The sequence below is a fragment of the Eufriesea mexicana genome, unplaced genomic scaffold (assembly GCF_001483705.2).
Source record: "Eufriesea mexicana isolate 0111107269 unplaced genomic scaffold, ASM148370v2 scaffold2208, whole genome shotgun sequence".
In the NCBI taxonomy this organism is placed as follows: Eukaryota; Metazoa; Arthropoda; class Insecta; order Hymenoptera; family Apidae; genus Eufriesea; species Eufriesea mexicana.
In genome coordinates, this window is record NW_016910292.1 from 875,629 (window position 1) to 896,468 (window position 20,840).

The window sequence follows — 20,840 nt, forward strand, 5'->3', positions numbered from 1 at the left end:
TATTTTTATATTATAATTTCATAGGGCAGAATGTAATTATTAATTAACAATTTCTTATTAAGAAATGATAAAAGGAAATTTAAAAATAATAAAAACCAATATCCGAATTAAAAGTAAACGAATAATAAATCAAAAGAAATGCCCTAAGTTATATAGCGCCATTGAGATGATAACAGAACTACGGAACGTCATCAGCACATCAACATGGTTACGACTAGTTGTTCTGACGCGATAACGGAACAAAAACGTTAAAACTATCTGAAATTTTAATTATAAAAAATACAAATACAAAATATTATCAAAACATTAATCATTAAAATTAAATATTGACGTGTGCAAAGTGTCATTTGAGTGTTTAAATAAGGAGCATAGAGTACTCATGATTTCATGATATCAAAATGTAGAAGAATCGCTTGAATATAAATTAGTCATCGATGCTACAAAATTAAAGGTTATCTTTAATTGTGAGTCGATTTTGCTTTGAATTTCTTTACCAACATAATAAAAAATTGTCATTTACTCTTATTACAGCTTTTATAGGTTATCTTATGTACGATCACAGTTTTACATATTTGCCGCATGTTCAATGTCCACCTGTTATCTATTACAGATTTAACAAATATGTCTCTAAATTTATTTTTTCATTATTTTTATATCGATCATAAGACATAAACTTGTAGTTGAAATAAGACAATTAAATTAGTGAAACCTTAAACATTGTTTTTTTGTGTCCTCTGTTAAACCTTTGTTTCCTGTTTGCATTCTTTCCTTCACCTTTCTAACACACTTGTTTGATTTACACAATGATTATTTTTCAAATTATAATTTATATATATATTTTATTACGGAATATTCGTGAATTAAATATTATGTATTTATTAGTAGTATTTGTGCTTTTTGAAGAATGTTAACTAAAAATGTTAATATTAATAGCTTCCTACTGTTACAATATTTTTTAAATGAACTACAAATTGTAGATTACAAAAAAGGCTTGACATTTAATTATTATTAATTAACTTTCATTTTAAATACATAATTATAATTTTTACATAAATATATTACTTATGGTGTATAATTTTCATTAACCATGTCATAATTTCACAGGGTTTAATATCATCATGATGTCATAATTAAAAGAAAGAAAGGCACTGGTTGTATCATGAGCTGCTCTGTAGAGCTAAGACAGCGTAGACAACAGGGGATGGCGGAGGATCCTCATAAACTCGCAGCAATGATGAATAAATCTCAGAGACTTGTATTGGGATTATTAGTTTTATTATTAGTTGATATCATTTGGGTTTCTAGTTCTGAACTTACTAAAGTATGGGTTATTAAAATATTACTTTCCAATTAATTATAGAATATATTTTTTATTTAATAATATGATTTTTATTTTTCAGTATATTTATAGAGAAGCAGCATTTGAAAAGCCATTTTTTAGTACATATGTAAAAACATCAATGTTTACATTCTATTTACTTGGTTTATGCTTTTGGCCTCCATGGAGGGATCAATGCAATAAACCAGCAACATATATGGTATATTTAAATACAAATAATGTTTACAAGAAAATTAAATTTTCAGTTACTTCTTTATTTTATCATTTCAGTTTGTAGATCCTAATGTGGAAGATGATAATTTTTACTCTGAAGCTAATACAAGTTTGGTAAATAGAAAATAATAGAAATTTTCTATTATTTTTTTAATATTTTCTTTCTTCTACGTATTATCTTAATTTGTTATTACTAACAATATAAATTTGTACAATTTTAGAGTGACCCAACATTTGTCCCAATTAAAACACCAGACCACTGTGATCGTTCTTCAGGCACAGAAAGTGATGATTCATCAATACGCTCAGTAAGATTTAGTAAATTAGCAGAAGTTCGTCATATGTCAGAAAGTGATGCCACAGAAGCATTATTGGCACGACTTAGTTATCAGGCAAGCTTGAGAGCTGGGGAACATGCAAGACGACAAGCCAATAAGTTTTCTGTCCAAAAAGTTGCCAAGATTGCACTTATGTTTTGCTTACTTGTAAGTATTAACTTTTTAAATTACAATTGTATATGCATCAATCTTAACATAAATTATATAACGTTTTAATTAACATTTACAGTGGTTCATGGCAAATTATACTTATCAAATATCATTAGCAAAAACTGAAGCAGGAGTTGTGACTGTATTAACATCAACTTCTAGTTTATTCACTCTATTTCTTGCTGCCTTTTTTCCCAGTAATGGTGGAGATAAATTTACATTGTCTAAGCTAGTTGCTGTCTCTGTCAGCATTCTTGGTCTAGTGTGTATAATTATAACAAAGACTTTAATGTGGAAAAATATTATCTTTCTGAACTTTTGTTTCTTTCATAGGTTCTGGTTGGTTTTTCAGACTTAACTATAAAAAGTAGTAGGATACCAACAGGCATAATATTGGCTCTAGTCAGTGCATTTTTTTATGCAGCTTATATTGTATTTCTAAAGAGGAAAGTAGATCACGAGGATAAAATGGATATTCCAATGTTCTTTGGCTTTGTTGGACTTTTTAATTTAATACTTCTATGGCCTGTGTTTTTTATTCTACATTATGGTCATTGGGAAGAATTCGAATGGCCAGATACTCATCAGTGGACATTTTTAATTATCAATGGTTTGATTGGTACAGTTTTAAGTGAAGTACTTTGGTTATGGTATGTGTGTAAAAATTGTTAAGCTTAATTTATATCTAATTTAAAACACCTCATATTCATTTTATACTTATTTGTAGGGGTTGTTTTTTAACGTCATCCCTTATTGCAACTTTAGCAGTTAGTTTACTTATGCCAATGTCAATGATTGCTGATGTGTTATTAAAAAAGGTTGAATATCCATACATTTTTTATCTAGGAACTGTTCCAATGCTATTAGCATTTTTGACTGTGTCCCTTTTATCCTATTATGATAATTGGGATCCAGTCATGGATTTAATAAAAAGAATTTATATTTGGATTTGTAGGAAAAATAGATCAATAAGGTATTCCAGTTTAAAAAGAAATTCTCTTATATAAGTTTCAATTTCAATAAAGTTAAGAAACATAATATTTTCAATTTTAGAATACAAGATCTTGAAGCAGAGCAAACAGAATCGCTCATAGGAATAAATAGCGGCGAACATGAAGCTTAACCTGACAATAACGAAAACAATATGTAATAAATGCCTTTTGTGTATGTATATTTCTACACTTAACAAATGCTTCGTCAACATGCGTAAAATATTATTAGTGTATTGTGTATATGTCTTTTCAATATGAACATCTCCTTTACTGAAAGGGTTCTGTATATAATTCAAATTGAATGATACATACGTATTTGATTACAAAGCATTTTCACGAAGCATTACATAAGCATTCTAAAATAGTAATTATAAGTTTCCTTTTTACAAAATGTGTCTTATTATATTACATTGTCATAAAAGATATGGTTTCATTCATATGCATAATTTTGTAATATTCTGCCAGACAATAATTGCACATTGTTTAATATGTATCTTATTTGAAAACAATCCTCCTGAGTACGTATATTCTCTGATTTTTTAAAGTGTAATAGAAAATTATTTTTTTATATTTTATAAAAATGTTTTTTATATTAATTGGTTTGTTGTATAGCTTAATTTTTTTTTTCTTAAAGAAATTTTATATTTTTTATAGTGCAGTTATACTTAGCTTTTGTTTCATTGTGAAAAATTATAATACATAAATTGAAGATGAATTATGATGTTTTATGCATAATAACTATTATTTAATTATATGTGCAATTTATAATGACCTATGAGGATGCAGATGCTGTGTACACTTTTTAGTTTCTTGATCTTCCTAAAGATCATTTACATTTGTATCTCAAAAACCTGAGAAACAAAAAAGTACTTATTTCATAAAAAATATCTTGTAATATAATATTTTAAAGTTAGTAGTAATTATGTTACAATAATTGTTATTGATGTTGATTTATTTAAAGTATTACTTGAGTAATGTTTTAAGAATGTTTCTCTATTTCCATTATTTGAAAACTACTTAGAAAAGGGTCAGAATTATAAAAGAGCTTAATTTACATAGTATTATATATTTTCAAAATAACTCATTGTTTTACTATGTAAAAACATTTGTTGAATATTATGTACTTACTTAAAATGAAGTACGCCCTAAATTTTAAGACAGTGCCAGTGAGATATTTGTGCAATTTTAATGATGTAAGGCAGTTACAATGGAATTATATTTAGATTTTGGACCAATTTCAAATTCGATAATATTAAGAAATGTGGTGACCAGAGAAATATTAAACATTCATTGATGCATTTTATGGCATACAACTTTTATATTTGATAAAATAATAATTCTAACATCTTTCTTAAATCTAGTCAAAATAATTGTACTGATACATTCCTTTGTCAAAGTATATCTTACATATAACAATTTATTTATTCATAAAAATTACACACCTATATTTATATTTTACTATATTGATTATTTGATTTGCGTGTAAAACGATATCAGTAATTTCTATGTTTTAATAGATGATGCGCACAATTTTCTTTATTATGTTTCAGTAATGAAAAACATGTAAAATATATGATACGTATATGCAAATTTTAAATTTGCATATATACAGTATGCATACAGATACATAATAAAAAGCTACATTTATTATATCTTGAATTGTAATATTTTGTAAGCAAAATATTAAGAAATCCCTACATAAGTGTATAATTAGCTTGATATTGTGATATAATTATTATGGTGCGCAAATATACTTTAATTTAATGTAATATAAATCAAGCTCTAAGATAATGATGTAGATCATAGTTAATTGTTCCTGCATCTAGTTGTATATTTATTGTACATACAATATTTTAATATTAAGATTAAAATGATATACATATTATATAAATAGATCTGTCATTAATAAAACAAAATGACTGATTATCATAACATCTTCGATCTTTTTGTACAAAAGGCAATTAACTCTTATTGAAAATAAAAATATTTGTTCCAATATAGAAATTTTTCTTTGTACTTGTATATAGACAAAACATCTGACTTTAGAAAAACAAAAATAATTCTACTTGAAGTACAGTGCTATTACTTAGTAAAACATGAAATTAACATCAAATCTGTACAGTTTTTCTATTTCTTGTAACATTAATAATTTATGTAATTAGTCCAGGAGTTACTTTTACAAATGTTTTGAAAAAGTGGAAAGTATTGAAATGTACGACTGCTTCAACATGGCATATCAGGATGATGCAAATGCTCTGCAATTACAAATAAAAAGTAAGCATAGTTCAAAATATTTTCTCCAAGTAAAAATATAATATTTAATTGATGTGTACTATTTTAGTAAATAGTGAAAATTTGTTACCGGTTCCACAAAAGTACAATGCTGGATCATTGCGGTAAGTATTTAAATTAAATGTTTATTTTTTATTTAGGAGACACTTATATTTTAAACTATTTTAGTATACCAGCTGATCCTTCTTGGCCCAAAATACCCCAGCGTAAATTAATTGATGATGGAGATACTATTGAACCCCCATGTATAGTCACATTAACTGGAACTCCTAGGAGAAGTCGTACTGTAGTTCAAACACCACTAAATCAGTAAATATTAAATTTAAATGTTTTGAAGTTTTATGCAATTTATATTAATAAACATGTATATATTCAAAAACACAGATCTCCTAAGTCTACAGCAACTAAAGATAGTGCATATTCTTCTTTCCATCATCAAAAAACTGATCTAAGCATGTACACATTAAAGAGATTTCCTGGTTACATTGATCCACGTTTTAAAAAGTACATTATTTTTATATTATAAAAACATTAAGAAATAAATAAAAACTAATATAAAAAATCCTTATATATTTTTAAATAGAGTGACAAATACTAAAAAAAATCAAATTACACCAAATAAGGCATTACAGGAAGAAGTGAAACAGTCTAATATCACTACCATTGCAGAACATCTAAATAAAGAAGAAATAGAAAATTTAATATCTGAAAAAAAATTTAATGCGTATATATTACCTTGAATTAAAAGTATATTACATAATTACTGATTTTTAAATCACTTATGCATAAAATGATTTTTATAATTACTAGAGAACAAACAAAAATACAAGAAGAAAAAGAAAATGGATTAAGACAAAATTATGAGGAAACTAATAAGTTTAATGTTGAAGAATTACTTTTAGAACAAAATTACCCCACAAATAATTCAACGTTGAAAAAACTAGATAATCTTTTGAAAACTAGTAATACAAATGAATATGTAGGAAAAAATAAATCTGTAAAGAACATATGCTCTTCTGAACGCATATTAAAATCAACAGTTAATGATGCAAACACTCAGGTGGACATCGCTTCTTTACCAGTGCAAGTATATGTTCTAATATTTCATAATCACATTTCTGTTAGAAACATAAATATCAGAGTACATTTCTTTATTATTTTAATGTATTTAGGAAAATAATGGACAGTTGTTTTTTGTGTTAGACAAAAAACTGCAATCACATCCTTTAAGTGCAATACATGTTGATACAATTACTGTGCCTCAAGAATATGCAAATCAATGTTATAATGTTCAACTTCCAATTTTAACTTATCAAAACATACCAATGCAAATATCTCCTACAGGAACAAATAATGCAATACAGCAATGTTTGAATCATTCAGATTGTAAAAACCAAACCGAAACTTCACTTTTAATGAAAACAGAATCTATACACCATATTCACTTAAATCAAGCACAAAATGAGAACAAATCTCTCATTAACAGTAATAACTTTCAAACATTATTTACAAAAATTTAATTTCTGTTTACTAAATTATAGTTTTTCAGATATCAAAGAAAAAAATATCCATGATAGAAAAAACACATCAGAAGTAAAAAGTAATATACATGAAGAAAATAAGAAAAATTGTTTCCAGACAAATTCCTCAGAAAATTCAGTTAATTTTAAAATAATATCAAATTCCAATATTCAGCAAAAACAGGAATCTAGTGACTCAGAGTATTATATTCCTAACATAAATAAAAAAAACATACACAATAATGTTTTTGAATGCTTAAAAATGAAGAAAATGATATGTGGTAAAGAAATAAGTGGTGAAGAAACAACAGATTCTGAATTTATTACACAAACAAATATAAAGAGAAAAGAATTTACTGATACAAATAAATTTACAAAAAAAAGTAATGTGATTAGTAGTGATCCTATATATAATGATATCAAAACTTCAACTCAAAATCATGATCAAACAAATTATTTATCAAAAGAAAATGAATATCTTCAATCAGTATCACAAAGTAATGTAATTGTTACTGATCAAGAACAATCTTCATGTCAAAACTACAAAACAGATATTTTTGAAACAAAAGGAAGAAATAAATCTGAGCAACAATTACTGTTCACAAAAAATGAATGTACTAGAAAACTTTGTCATAATTCAGAGCCATCTATTACATTTAAACACAAAAAGGCATCTGCTAAATTTTCTAGAAAAACTAGGTCATACTTCCAAAAAAATTCTCATTCAGCATTAGTAGATTCTGATTACACCTTAATATGGCCTCATTGCCAATATAATAAATACAAACATTATCAAACAAACTTTCATAAATTTGGCAATCATAAATCAAGAAAATTCACTCAACATTTTAATCCTATTCCAGTACATGAACGAAATACAAATGTACAAATTGATAATGTTTCGAATTTCATTGAACATAATTATATGCAAAACAATGAACATGTAGATTCAAGGCAAAAAACTACTAAAAGTTTATCAAAGACATGTTTACAAAAGGAACATTGCAAATGTGAAATTTCTCCAAGATCAAATACAGATGATGTATTTGAAAGTTCTAAAGCTATTCCTCCAAAAACCCAAGAATTATTAAATAAAAATTATTGGGAGTACTACAACAAATTAAAACATAAAATACAGAACACAAGTAGCATTGAACAATGTCCATATTATTTATCAATGGATGCAACTGAAAAAGGAAGAAAAGTAAATGAAGTATATAATAAAGAATTAAAAACTCACTTAAAAGTAAATCCTGAACTTCAGACATTACAACAATGTACAGCTCTTTCTACCATGATTAACAAAGCATTGTAAGTTGTGTAGAAAATGTCAGTTTATCTAGTTTAAGAGACTAATAATTTATTTTTTATACATATATAGAGACCCAAGTCTTGAATCAAATACTATACAAACAGAACAATTATACATGAATGACAACATGAAAACATCATCAAATCATATGGTTGATGGACAAAATATTAATACAAAGAAGATTCCACACTTAATTAATGATAAACCTATAATTAGTAAAGTAAGATGTAATGAAAATAAAACAAATGATAAACAATTTTTAGAACTCAAATCTATCAGTAAGTATTCACTTTATTTAATAATAATTCAACTGTATTGATATCTATTATATAATTTATTATATCTAGTATCCTTTTTTAATTTTTAGTTTTTTTTGGTGGTATGATGTATATTTTCATAATATTTTTGCCAATGTTGTATGACTATTTCTATTACGAAGAATATGATGACTATGAAAATTTAAGTTACTTGGAACTGGTAGTGGAATATATTTTATCCTCATTTAAAGAAGCATTTGGTGGTGTTTTCAATTGTATAAAACAAATTTTTTTCTATCCAGTAAGATTATGAATAAAATTATAATATTCACATGTTTTATGTAAGTGTAAGCAACATTAAATTTTATATAATTTTATACAATTTCTAGCATGCATGTAAGAAATGCACCAATATTTCATAAAATTAACGATGATCGTCGCACGATTAACATTATCATGTGCAAGTTTAAAAATATTTTACTATGGTTTGTCCTTTGTCTATTAATTAGTATTTGTTTTTGTACTAAACATATATTTTTGTAATTAATCCTGTGTGTAAATGTTTCCCTATTTGTATACTTGTATTTACAATTAAAATTTTATTTGAAGATTATTTTCCTTGATAAACTTTTAATTTCAGCAATTATTGTTTATACTATTAATATATATTTCTCAATTTTTAAATTATTCATCATATTTATACTGAAACAAATTTCAAATTTTCAAACTGAAACGAATAGTGAATTGTCGGTCATTTTCGACTATGTTCGTTAAACATCGTCGACGACAGTACTGTCATCACTAGACGAAGTTGGGAAACACTCTTTACCCGTAAACTACAAATGCACTGTGCGCACGTTGATTTCGGTCATTTTGCCTGGAGATCTCCGGTATAGTGTATAGGAAAGACTCACGATTTTTAACCCTGGTGCCAAAAAAAACGTGTATATTATCTTGTTGTACAACAAATAGAATATTAATTAAATAATCTTTTGCGGAGGAAAAGGATATAAATAATCGTCGATTAGAAAAGAAAGAATGGCAGATTATGTGATCGGTGACATAAAACCGGCAGATGTACCGCTGCCGGATGATGGACTTTCAGCAGCACAATTATTTACAACCGGTGATGGTCTCACCTATAATGATTTTATTATTTTACCGGGTTATATTGATTTTATCGCGGACGATGTTGATTTATTATCGCCGTTGACAAAGAAGATTATGATTAAAACACCTTTAGTATCATCCCCCATGGACACAGTTACAGAATCTGACATGGCTATTGCCATGGCCTTGTGCGGAGGAATCGGCATAATACATCACAATTGTACACCTGAGTATCAAGCTAATGAAGTACAAAAGGTATATATTCTTTTAATTTAAACATTTCTGTTCGTCTAACATAATCGTGTAATTTCTATCGTGCTTGTGACGATTTCGTAAAATACTCATTCATTTGCTATTCATATAAAACAAGTATAGCATTCATCTCACCTCGCGCGTCTGCGATTTTTTTTTTATTTAAGCAATAACATCGTTATTATGCATCGATAACATATATAATAATAAACATTTACTTTTTGTTAGAAAATATTGATATTCAAGAAGCTTTATAGAAAATTTCTTCTTCTTTATTGGATTAGTTATATTAATCTCATTTATACTTATAGTACGTTTGAACGATATAGTACATTCAAAATCAATCAAGGCTAAAAGTACAAACGTTTCAACTATCGAAACAGTAACATGAGACATTTAAGAGGAAATAAGACGTTCGAGAGTCAATCAGTGCCGTACGATGTCAATTTGGGATGAGTTCTTCCATTTCTGGGTATTACTGACAACAATGGCTTACGAAAGGTTAATGTTTATTTTAAATGTTCGAAATATTAAACAGGTTTTAGTATAATAAATTGGTAGCAAGTTAACGAACTAAATTGAAATTCAAAATTAATTGAAATTTTTTGTTTTACTGTTTGATGTTATACACATACAACCAAAAACTACAAACAGTTCTAAGTGTCGGCGATTTTAATAGTGTCACTTTAGCATCAGTCGAAACTGCCGCGTAATGTAGTAATTTACGAGCGTGCTATACCTTTCAAACTTACTATATATTTTCTTATACTTATTATATTTAAAAAAAAAGATAGTAATAATGTAAAAACATTCTCCAAACCCTCATTTAAAAAAAATTCTTGTGTTCCTAGGTCAAAAAGTATAAACATGGTTTTATTAGAGATCCAGTAGTTCTTTCGCCTAATCACACAGTCAAAGATGTTCTAAATGTGAAAGCTAAACATGGTTTTTCTGGTGTTCCCATTACAAATACAGGTAAAATCGGGGGTAAACTATTAGGTATTGTAACATCTAGAGATATTGATTTCTTGGAAAATACAGCAAATCAACAATATATAGAGTTAGAAACAATAATGACAAAATTAGAATATTTGATCACTGCAACTGCTGGTGTAACATTGCAAGAAGCAAATGTAATTCTTGAGAAATCGAAAAAAGGAAAGCTTCCAATTATAAACGAAAAGGGAGAATTAGTATCATTAATGGCAAGAACTGATTTGAAAAAAAATCGTACTTATCCAAATGCTAGTAAAGATGATAATAAGCAATTATTAGTTGGTGCTGCTATAGGAACACGTAATACTGATAAACAAAGGCTGCATCATCTTGCTGTAGCTGGTGTTGATGTTATTGTTTTGGATTCATCTCAAGGCAATTCTAAATATCAGATTGATATGATTAAATACATTAAATCAGAATATCCAGAATTGCAGATAATCGCAGGAAATGTTGTAACATCTATGCAAGCTAAAAATCTTATAGAAGCTGGAGCTGATGCTTTACGAGTTGGGATGGGTTGTGGTTCTATCTGTATTACACAAGAAGTTATGGCTGTGGGAAGACCTCAAGCAACTGCTGTATATAAAGTTGCAGAATATGCAAGAAAATTTGGTGTACCTGTAATAGCCGATGGTGGTATCCAATCTATTGGTCACATTATTAAAGGCTTAAGTTTAGGTGCTAGTACAGTTATGATGGGATCTTTATTAGCTGGTACCTCAGAGGCACCAGGTGAATATTTTTTTAGTGATGGTGTACGTTTAAAGAAATATAGAGGTATGGGTTCCTTAGAAGCCATGAATAGAAAAGATGCACAAGGTTCGGCAATGAATAGATATTTTCATAATGAGGTAGACAAGTTAAAAGTAGCTCAAGGTGTTAGTGGTTCAATAGTTGACAAAGGAAGTGTTTTAAAGTTCTTACCTTATCTACTGTGTGGCATTAAACATGGGTGTCAAGATATTGGAGCAAAATCTATTTCTACCTTAAGATCTATGATGTACAGTGGAGAATTAAAATTTGAAAAAAGGACACATTCTGCTCAGCAAGAAGGAAATGTTCATAGTCTTTTTTCATACGAAAAGAGACTTTTTTAAGTAAGCAAATGTTAAATGAGCGCCTTACAAAAAGAAAAGTACCTGCATTTAATTGCATATAACTTGTCAATTTTAATAAATTTTGTCTTAGATTACATGAAATCATATATTTGCTTACAGATAAACATGTAACTATATAAAACTGTTTTATCAGAAGGATTAGAATTATTTGTTTTGTAATAGACAAGTAAATTTTATTTCATGATCATTTTATTCTTAACGAAATTAATTTTAAAAATGGATTATTTTATAACATATTCACAAGATTAATATCAGAAATTTAAGTATGTATGTACTTACATGTATAAGAAATATTGATTGATTATAGCAAAAAAAGAATTTTATTGAAAATTAATTTTAAGACATCCTATAAATGTACCAATTTATATGAAAAAGAATTTTTGTCATATTTCTACAATAATTCGATTTATTACTACATGTATAAGCATGTATATCATTCATTAAGTAGATTAATCAGTTTAATTGATATTATAGCTATGACTGAATCATTAAACAAGTTATAATTGTATATTGTAATATTTTCTTCTTGCTGCATTCACTGTACCTGATTTATGTCATTAAACAGTACATTTTTTTAAATTTTCATGAAATTACATTCAAATTGCGATAAAGAAATCACGAAAATGTTTAAAAAAAATACTCTTAAAAGTCTATAATGCAGCAAGAAAAAGATTAATCTATACACATTCATAAATTAAATGCCAAATTATGGGAACATTATTGGAAAAAAATTTAATCAGTTTGATTATTTATAAACTGATTATTCATTCCTATTGTAACGTGATAGAAAAAAAATAATTTACTAAATTCCAATGTTATTTTATCATGTATTTTAATGTAATTTATCAAAATATATTTTTATGATTCTAATTTAATACAAATTATCTTTGAAGATAAAAAATTTAGGTCCAAATATTTAAGCTAAATCGATTAATTTTGTAATCTTACAAGTGTTGTTATAACAAAATTGTATATTTGAAATAAAGCCCTAATTGAAGTTAAAAATATTTTGTGTATATCATTGATTATTCCATGTTAATGTTTGCATTCAATAAAATAGATAATCAAACGTGTGTCACTTATAATATAATTTTAACATTTTAATTAAAACGATATTTCTTTGTTGAAAATATTAAAACATTAAAAACTTTGTTTTTAGTTGGAAAAAAAAGAGAAAAGATATATGGATCACACGAAATCGTAACGGGAAAAATTGTATGCCTGCATCAGCTCTAATGTGCGTTTTACGAACATAACCTGAAAGTTATTTTATAATCAGTAGAAAAATAGAAGATTGAAGAAGTGTGGAAAATCTAAAATAATGGTTTTGTGTAACGTGAAATGTTTAGAAAGAATTTCAAATTACTTAGATATTTCTCCCTTACCAATGAAAATCAACGAAAATGTAAATAATTAATTTCTTATGAAAATAAATTATTTTTTTTTTTTAACAGTATTAATATATGTTTTTATATCATTTTATAGGAGCTTGTTACCGAAGGATTTAGTACTATGATACAACATTTAGTTGAAATTTCAAAATATCCTGATATACTTGGAACTGATAATGAAATGAAAGCATTATCCCGTCAGTGGTTGGAATATGCAGTTGTTTGTGTTAATTTTGCTGATATTTCCACTATTGTGAAAAGAGTTTTGCAAGTAATAGAACTATTTATCTGACTATTAAAAACACAGAGATTAAACTAATTTAACTGAATTATATGGAATTCATTTCAAAAATATATGTAAATTAGAAACTTAAATTTTTACAGGAATTAAATTCTGCACTAATGTGTAACACGTACTTAACTGGTTCAAAGAAAACCATAGCTGATATCACATTATATTATATTTTATATTCAATAATGGTAAGAAGAATGAAGTATAAGTGGGACATAGGAATCCTTACTAGATTGTATGGATCAATCTAATCTCTTTGGCCTATTTTTTTGTTATAGCGAGAATTAACGCTTCCAGAAAAGGCTCAATATGTGAATGTGTCAAGATGGTTTGATAATATGCAACAAGAGGAAAAATTAAGACAAGAATTAGATTTAATTTCTTTTGATATGTTACATTTATTTCAATGAATAAAAAATACAATAATAGTAGTATAGATGTTACTTATTATTGTTAAAATAGCTTAAGATAAAGTAACAAACAGAACATTTACTTATTGAATTATAAAAGTAGAAATAGCAAAATTAAAAAAATATAAAATTTAATATTCATTGCACTTTTGTATCAACTTAAGTTTTGAAATCCTTTTATAATAAACGAGATACAAAATAAATCTATGCACTCAATACATCTTTTTATTTTCTAGAAAAAGTTTGAAAGGTTCAGTGGTAACTGATATATTCTTATTATTTTAATGTCGTTTCCAACGTTATCGATTCAGCACAGCATAAAATGGTTAGAATTGAAATTAATTTTAACTTAAATATACTTGAATATATTTAGCTTTGCATAGATTTTTATAAAATTTCTAGAAAAAATGTACTAATTACCCACATGTTTGATTTGTCATAAGATACTTTTAATTTGATTTATATAAGCTTATCAACAATTGATACGATAGGTATAGGATCAGTCGATAATTTTCAAATGGCGTGATTGTCAATAGTTTTGAGAACAGTCGAGAGATGATGCTATATAGCCACTTTATGCCGTAAAGAATCAAAGATGTCCGTCACGTATGATTTCTGTCCAAGATTCGTGCAGTCCTTGGGTTGACGCGACTAGGGTAGAGATTTTTCTTTCGTTATGAGAAATGTATGAGTGGATTTTACGATTGTCTGTGCGCGCGTTCACGACAGAAAATGCGGAATTTTCACGGCCACCGCATCTTGTAACGCGTGCGCATTCAGTATATTCGCGCATCGAAAAATTATAGTCGTCGTCTAATAGTTTCGGCCTAATCGCTTCAATTTTTCGTTGATTTCTCAGTAAAATTCTGCCGCTTTCACTTCCTACAATATTATACAATATTCAACATCGAGATGTCTGACGATACGAGTGTACGCGTTGCCGTACGGTAAGTTCAATGTTGTATTGAAACGATTCATTAAAATGTTTGTTTGAAAGATGGTTTACTATCGACTAGACTATATTGACGCAAACTAACAAAACGACTTATTCAGTGACAGCTTATAATATTGATAATATTCAATTAATAATAATTTTAGGATTCGCGCGAAATATTATTCGAATTGAAAGTGCAAAAACTTCGTTTTTTAATAACCACTATAATTTTTCAGTACTCAGATTTGCATATGTCGTAATTATGCTTTTCCTGGTTTAGTTTATTCAATTTTATATTTTGTGTTTAAACCGCAATTTCAGATCTAGTAAGTTTGATAATTAAAATTGCGAAATGCATGAGTTCATGTTACACTTTCACGATTTTAGAAAATTTTACGATATAGACCGTTTCGCGTTCTAAAATGGTAACAGATTTCTCTAAATGTTTTTAATAAAACAATTACACGAACTAATTTTTAACATTTATGTTTATTTATTTTTGTAGTTATTTACTAATTTTCTTTTTAAATTAATTTATAAAACTTATGTTTCATTAGATAACATAATAAAATGTAAGAATAATTTTGTTTCTTCTGTTCTACAATATTTTATATTGATCATATATTTTTTGTTCATATTTTCAAATTTCACATCTTTCTTTGATATCTCGATTAAGTTATTTTATAATTAAGATTCCATCAGTATTTTTTTTTCTACGCAGTACTGAATTGCAAACTTTAATCACATAATATGTCCTTTTAAAGAATTAGATGTGTAGGTTTTATTACCGGTTGTATAACGAATATACACCTCGATCTCCGATGAATGAATTTTTCTTCTCCCACCATGTTGTCTTCGTATTTGCTTAACTTATTACGTTTTAATCTATTTTTATTTATTATTACAATTTTTATCCGTCTATTTCGTACTCAAGTACGAAAATATTTTTTTTTGTTATATTTTTCGTGTGTACCCTTCTGCCTCTGTTGCGCGATGTTCTTATGAATGATATATAGTAACAGTTGATGCACATGTTATTCTATGCAATTATATTCAAATACGAACACATTGGTTAAGCGAAATTGATAAAAAATAACAGTCAAATCTAATTTTTTTTTACTTATATTAGTAATATAATATCTAATTTTTTAAGTACCTCTTATTATTAAATAGTAAAAATTTACAATTTATTATCACTAATTACAGAATAAGGCCTCAAGTAGCACGTGAAGTAATTGATATGTGTAGAATTTGTACACAAGTACCTCCAGGAGAACCCCAAGTCTTTCTTGGACCAGACAAGGCCTTTACATATGATTATGTTTTTGATACTGGTATTGGACAAAGCACAATTTATGACACTTGCGTTGCACATTTAGTGGAAGGTGCATTAGATGGATATAATGCAACTGTTCTTGCATATGGTCAAACTGGCTCTGGGAAAACATATACTATGGGTACTGGATTTGATGTAGAAGTTGGTGAATGTGTAATTGGAATTATTCCAAGAGCTATTAGACATCTATTTAATGGTATTTTAGAGAAACAGCAACAAGCTAGAGAACGTGCACAAATGCCTCCTGAATTTAAGGTGTGTATATTTTTTAACAAAATAAAAATTTAGTAAAAAAGAAATCTCTTATCATATTCCTTATCCTATTTTATATTTTATTACCCTATTACAATGAAATTTAATTTCTTGTTTTGTTTATATGTTGCAATAGGTTACTGCACAATTTTTAGAACTATATAATGAAGATTTGAAAGATTTATTAGGACCTGGAGGACCTAGAGGGGGTGCTCGTATTCATGAAGATCCCTCAGGCAATATTCATTTAGCTGGAGTGGAACCTCAAATTGTTACTAGTCCAGAGGAAGCATTAGAATATCTAAGATTAGGAGCATTGTCACGTACAACTGGATCCACTCAAATGAATACTCAGTCATCGAGATCACATGCAATATTTACACTATATATAAAGCAGCAGCGATACATAAAAGTTGAAGATCCAGATGCTGATGTTGATACAAGTGGTTCTGAACCTGCCAGTGAATTTGAAACTTTAACTGCAAAATTTCATTTTGTAGATTTAGCTGGTTCAGAAAGACTGAAAAGAACTGGTGCTACAGGAGATAGAGCAAAGGAAGGGATATCTATAAATTGTGGATTGGTAATGTGTTCAAAATTCTGTAAGAGAACTGCACAATACTGTAATTATCATTAGAACAATTATTTTTTGCATTATAGTTGGCTCTAGGTAATGTAATTTCTGCACTTGGTGATAAAACAAAAAGAGCTTTACATGTACCATATAGAGATTCAAAATTGACTAGATTGCTTCAAGATTCATTAGGAGGTAATAGATTATTAAATGTAGACTAAATATTTATAGTATTTAAATAATTATAAGGTAAATAGTTTTATGCTAATTGCATTAACATGTTAATAAAGTTATATGTAATGGTTGCAGGTAATAGTCAAACTGTTATGATAGCTTGCGTATCACCAAGTGATAGAGATTTTATGGAAACTTTAAGTACTCTAAAATATGCAAACAGAGCAAGAAATATAAAGAATAAAGTTACAATTAATCAGGATAAGAGTTCACGAACAATTGCTTCTCTTAGAAGAGAAATTCAACAACTTCAGTTAGAATTAATGGAATATAGACAAGGTAAAAACATAATATGTGAAAAATTAACTATAAAAACCAGACTTCAATTTGCTATTTATCTTTGTTTAGGTAAAAGAGTTGTCGGTGAAGATGGTATAAATGATGCTTGGCATGAAAATCAAATGTTGAATAGTGAATTACAAAGTCTTCGTACTAGAGTAAAAGCTCTTTCAGAAACAGTTGAAGCATTGACAGCAAAAAATGTTCTTCTGCAGGCAGAAAAAGCTGCTGGTCAGTGGATATCATCAACAGGTGAAAATCCTGAAGTAACAAGTTTAATACAAGGATATCTACAAGAAATAGAAGAGCTGAGAGCTCGTCTTTTGGAAGCAGAAGCTATGTATCAGCAGCTAAAGAAACGACAAATTCAGGTACATGTAAGAATTCATATAAAATAATATATGTATTATTGCTGTATATAGCACTAGATTTCTTAATGATATTTTATACAGGTTAATGCAGCCAACCCCTATGGTGATTCTGGATATATATTTCATAGTGATTCTACATCAGTATTAAATGATGCTAAGAAAGAAGTACAAAAAGAAATTGAAACGTTAACAGCACTAAAAGAGCAACATACACATATTACTAATATTGCTGGTAAAACGGGAGATGAAGCAGAAGGTGATGATACAGAAACAGGTCAAGATTCTGTAAGCGAAGACGATTCAGATGATGATTCCGATAGAAAAGGTATATTTTATATATATACACATGTACATACATGTGTATGTATTTCTCATTATATCATATATGTATTATTACATATTGTTTTTATTTGTTATTATTTTTTATGTATATTAATTACAGTATTTTAAGAAAACATGTTAGTAGTTATTGTGTGTAATGTTTTGTAGAAGAAGACGAAGAAGAAGAAGCTATGGGTCGTGAATTGGAAGCTTTAACATCAGATATTGATGTGAAACAACGATTAATACAAGAGCTTGAACTATCTCAACGACGTTTACAGACTATGAAACAACATTATGAAGATAAACTTGCTCAATTACAAGCTCGAATCAGAGACACTCAGGAAGAAAGAGATAAGGTATTGCACTCTTTACAACAGCAACCAACACCACCAACAGAAAAAGTAAAAAAATTACGTGATGAGTATGAGAAAAAGCTTTCTGCTATGCAAAAAGAAGTGCGACTTTTACAATCTGCAAAGAAAGAACATGCGAGATTACTTAAGAGTCAATCTCAAAATGAAAATAGATTAAGAGGACTTCGAAATGAATTAGCAGAAATGAAACGAGCAAAAGTAAAACTATTAAATAAGATGCGTGAAGAAGCGCAGAAACATAAAGAAAATGAATTGAGGCGTAATAGAGAAATAGCACAATTGCGTAAAGAGAGCAGGAAGAACGCAAATGTGATTCGAACTCTTGAGGCAGATAAAAGAATGAAAGAAGTAGTGCTAAGACGTAAACAAGAAGAAGTTTCAGCATTAAGGAAACGGGACAGAGGTCTAAGTCAAAAAGCTGCTGGTAGAGCGCCGCCTAAACCGATTAATTCTAAAGCATTAAAACAAAGATGGCAAACATTTGAAAGAACCATCGCTAAGCAAGCATTAGCTAAACAAGCAGCAGCAGAAACGGAGAGAGAAATGGAAAGACTTCTTCAAGAACGAGAGGAATTAGGTAGAGAACTCGAAAAACTTCAGAAACACAGAAATTCTGTAGCAAGTTCTAGAGGAGACACGAGTGACATAGACGAAGAAATTGATAACGTGAGGAGTAAAATTAGCTATTTACAGGTAATTTTTTTTTCTTATATTAGTTAAATTATTTTTGCTTTGTTCTTCAAGTTATATTTTACAGGATAGTATCTCCGAATGTCAACGTGATATGATGGAAATGGGAGATGGAGAAGGTGAAGGTGAACCTGGTGTTGAAGCTCTTATATCTACAATTCAATCAGTGGATGAGGCTCAATATTTATTACAAAGAATGTTAGCTTTTACTGTTGAACAAAGTTGCGTAGCTGCTCAAAAACAGCTTGAAGTTCGAGATATGGAATCAAGATTAAATCAAGTTGCACAAGAAAGTGATGTACAGCATCAGTTATTGGAACACGTCTTACGAGATAGAGATCTTTTATCCCTTACAAATAATCAACATAGTACAATGAACTATAGCCCTCCTAGTTCAAGGAGTTCGTCACCAGATAAGTAAGTCACATTTACCATTGCATATATTTCTTTAACTAATTAATATTTGTTTAATTTGAAATATTAGTGAAAATTACAGTCAAATTATAATTGGAGAGGAAAAACAACGTAATAATAAAGTACGACGAAGAACTACACAACCTCAAGAACTTCTTTATGGAGTTCAAGCCAATCCAGATAATTTAAAAGTAGAAGAACAAAGTCAAAGTTATAATCATCCACTTACAAGGGTGCCTAGTGCACCTGGCAGTTTAAAGTAACTATAATTATTCTGTAATTATTTAATATAATCACATAATATGGAGTATAAAATGCAAAATTTTTGTTTGTAAGAGGATTGGTCCTAACTAGAAGTCATGGTAGCATAACTGGTGGATCTCCAACTTTAAGTCGTCGTGATAGTACGTCGCCAAGGCCGTTGCGACGACCACTTCATCCCGGTGGAGGCTCCATGTGAGTGATAATCCTGCAGCACGTCTTAATCTTTATATTTTTTGTATATCTTTGTCTTGACGCTTTATTTCGCGCATTATTAGTTAAATTTCTTTCTTAAAAAAATCTTTGTTAACGAAATTTCAAATAAGTGCATTAATTAATATTTTCATCATAAAATTTTAATTTTATTTTGAACCACATTTGAACAGTTAAAAAAAATAAATAAATGACACAATTTTCTTTATTATAACTAGAATGCCTTGGTATAAACTACAAAGGAACTATTTTCGAGATATAAGGAAATGTGTATTGAGGGAATTGATATATTTCATTAATTAATTAAAAAATTAATTTTTTCAGTGTTTCTATATTTTGTTTCTACAAAGAAAATTTTTTCAATTAAATTTTGTTTAAACTAATTAGTTATAAAATAAGATTACTAACATACAAATTTTTATATTAGGAATAAATATTTAATTTGTATACAGTTCTGTACCTTACTCAAAATGCATTTGAAAATTTTTTTGAAAAAACTGGGTAATAATAACACTTTATTTATTGTTTTTACTACAGGTACCTTATTAAACTTGTTTTAATACAAAACAATCTATTTGATGTATTATATTTATATATAT

The 20,840-nt window shown here is 28.0% G+C and overlaps 5 protein-coding genes across 5 annotated transcripts in view; all 5 read left to right on the plus strand.

Annotated features, from left to right (window-relative positions):
- The first annotated feature begins 341 nt into the window (after positions 1 to 341).
- Positions 342 to 3,169, plus strand: LOC108549748 (solute carrier family 35 member F5). Its single transcript, XM_017903245.1, has 9 exons — positions 342 to 464; positions 1,105 to 1,321; positions 1,401 to 1,538; positions 1,610 to 1,666; positions 1,774 to 2,037; positions 2,120 to 2,302; positions 2,374 to 2,690; positions 2,768 to 3,013; positions 3,094 to 3,169. The coding sequence occupies exons 2-9, from the start codon at positions 1,160 to 1,162 to the stop codon at positions 3,161 to 3,163; spliced, it is 1,437 nt and encodes a 478-aa protein (XP_017758734.1). The 5' UTR covers positions 342 to 464; positions 1,105 to 1,159; the 3' UTR covers positions 3,164 to 3,169.
- A 1,653-nt stretch (positions 3,170 to 4,822) lies between these two features.
- LOC108549734 (uncharacterized protein PF14_0093) lies at positions 4,823 to 8,835 on the plus strand. Its single transcript, XM_017903221.1, is given in 13 exon segments — positions 4,823 to 4,827; positions 5,195 to 5,226; positions 5,229 to 5,306; positions 5,374 to 5,428; positions 5,493 to 5,633; positions 5,709 to 5,828; positions 5,908 to 6,071; positions 6,137 to 6,411; positions 6,497 to 6,809; positions 6,874 to 8,155; positions 8,226 to 8,434; positions 8,524 to 8,714; positions 8,803 to 8,835. Coding segments are annotated over 13 exon segments (2,898 nt in total).
- Positions 8,836 to 9,301: 466 nt separating this feature from the next.
- ras (Inosine-5'-monophosphate dehydrogenase ras) lies at positions 9,302 to 11,908 on the plus strand. The gene is made up of 2 exons (XM_017903227.1): positions 9,302 to 9,778; positions 10,627 to 11,908. The coding sequence occupies exons 1-2, from the start codon at positions 9,452 to 9,454 to the stop codon at positions 11,869 to 11,871; spliced, it is 1,572 nt and encodes a 523-aa protein (XP_017758716.1). The 5' UTR covers positions 9,302 to 9,451; the 3' UTR covers positions 11,872 to 11,908.
- Positions 11,909 to 13,201: 1,293 nt separating this feature from the next.
- Positions 13,202 to 13,973, plus strand: AIMP3 (aaRS-interacting multifunctional protein 3; the record flags this gene model as incomplete). The annotated part of the gene is made up of 4 exons (XM_017903251.1): positions 13,202 to 13,297; positions 13,378 to 13,554; positions 13,668 to 13,763; positions 13,854 to 13,973. Coding segments are annotated over exons 1-4 (477 nt in total), but the record flags the coding sequence as incomplete, so codon positions are not given.
- A 608-nt stretch (positions 13,974 to 14,581) lies between these two features.
- Positions 14,582 to 20,840, plus strand: part of Klp31E (kinesin-like protein 31E) — an 8,499-nt gene continuing 2,240 nt past the window's right edge. Inside the window, exons 1-11 of the mRNA XM_017903286.1 lie at positions 14,582 to 14,932; positions 16,126 to 16,510; positions 16,644 to 17,090; positions 17,168 to 17,276; positions 17,391 to 17,594; positions 17,664 to 17,965; positions 18,047 to 18,290; positions 18,455 to 19,356; positions 19,421 to 19,770; positions 19,838 to 20,026; positions 20,104 to 20,223. Coding sequence (XP_017758775.1) covers positions 14,898 to 14,932; positions 16,126 to 16,510; positions 16,644 to 17,090; positions 17,168 to 17,276; positions 17,391 to 17,594; positions 17,664 to 17,965; positions 18,047 to 18,290; positions 18,455 to 19,356; positions 19,421 to 19,770; positions 19,838 to 20,026; positions 20,104 to 20,223 — 3,287 coding nt within the window. The 5' untranslated portion in view covers positions 14,582 to 14,897. The remainder of the gene's footprint in view (positions 14,933 to 16,125; positions 16,511 to 16,643; positions 17,091 to 17,167; positions 17,277 to 17,390; positions 17,595 to 17,663; positions 17,966 to 18,046; positions 18,291 to 18,454; positions 19,357 to 19,420; positions 19,771 to 19,837; positions 20,027 to 20,103; positions 20,224 to 20,840) is intronic.

Coding starts and splice junctions, on each gene's coding strand:
- LOC108549748 (XM_017903245.1), top strand. CDS start 1,160: ATGAGCTGCTCTGTAGAGCTAAGACAGCGTAGACAACAGGGGATGGCG. Junction 1,539..1,609: donor ATAAACCAGCAACATATATG/GTATATTTAAAT, acceptor TTATCATTTCAG/TTTGTAGATCCTAATGTGGA. Junction 2,303..2,373: donor CTGTCAGCATTCTTGGTCTA/GTGTGTATAATT, acceptor TTTCTTTCATAG/GTTCTGGTTGGTTTTTCAGA.
- ras (XM_017903227.1), top strand. CDS start 9,452: ATGGCAGATTATGTGATCGGTGACATAAAACCGGCAGATGTACCGCTG. Junction 9,779..10,626: donor AAGCTAATGAAGTACAAAAG/GTATATATTCTT, acceptor TTGTGTTCCTAG/GTCAAAAAGTATAAACATGG.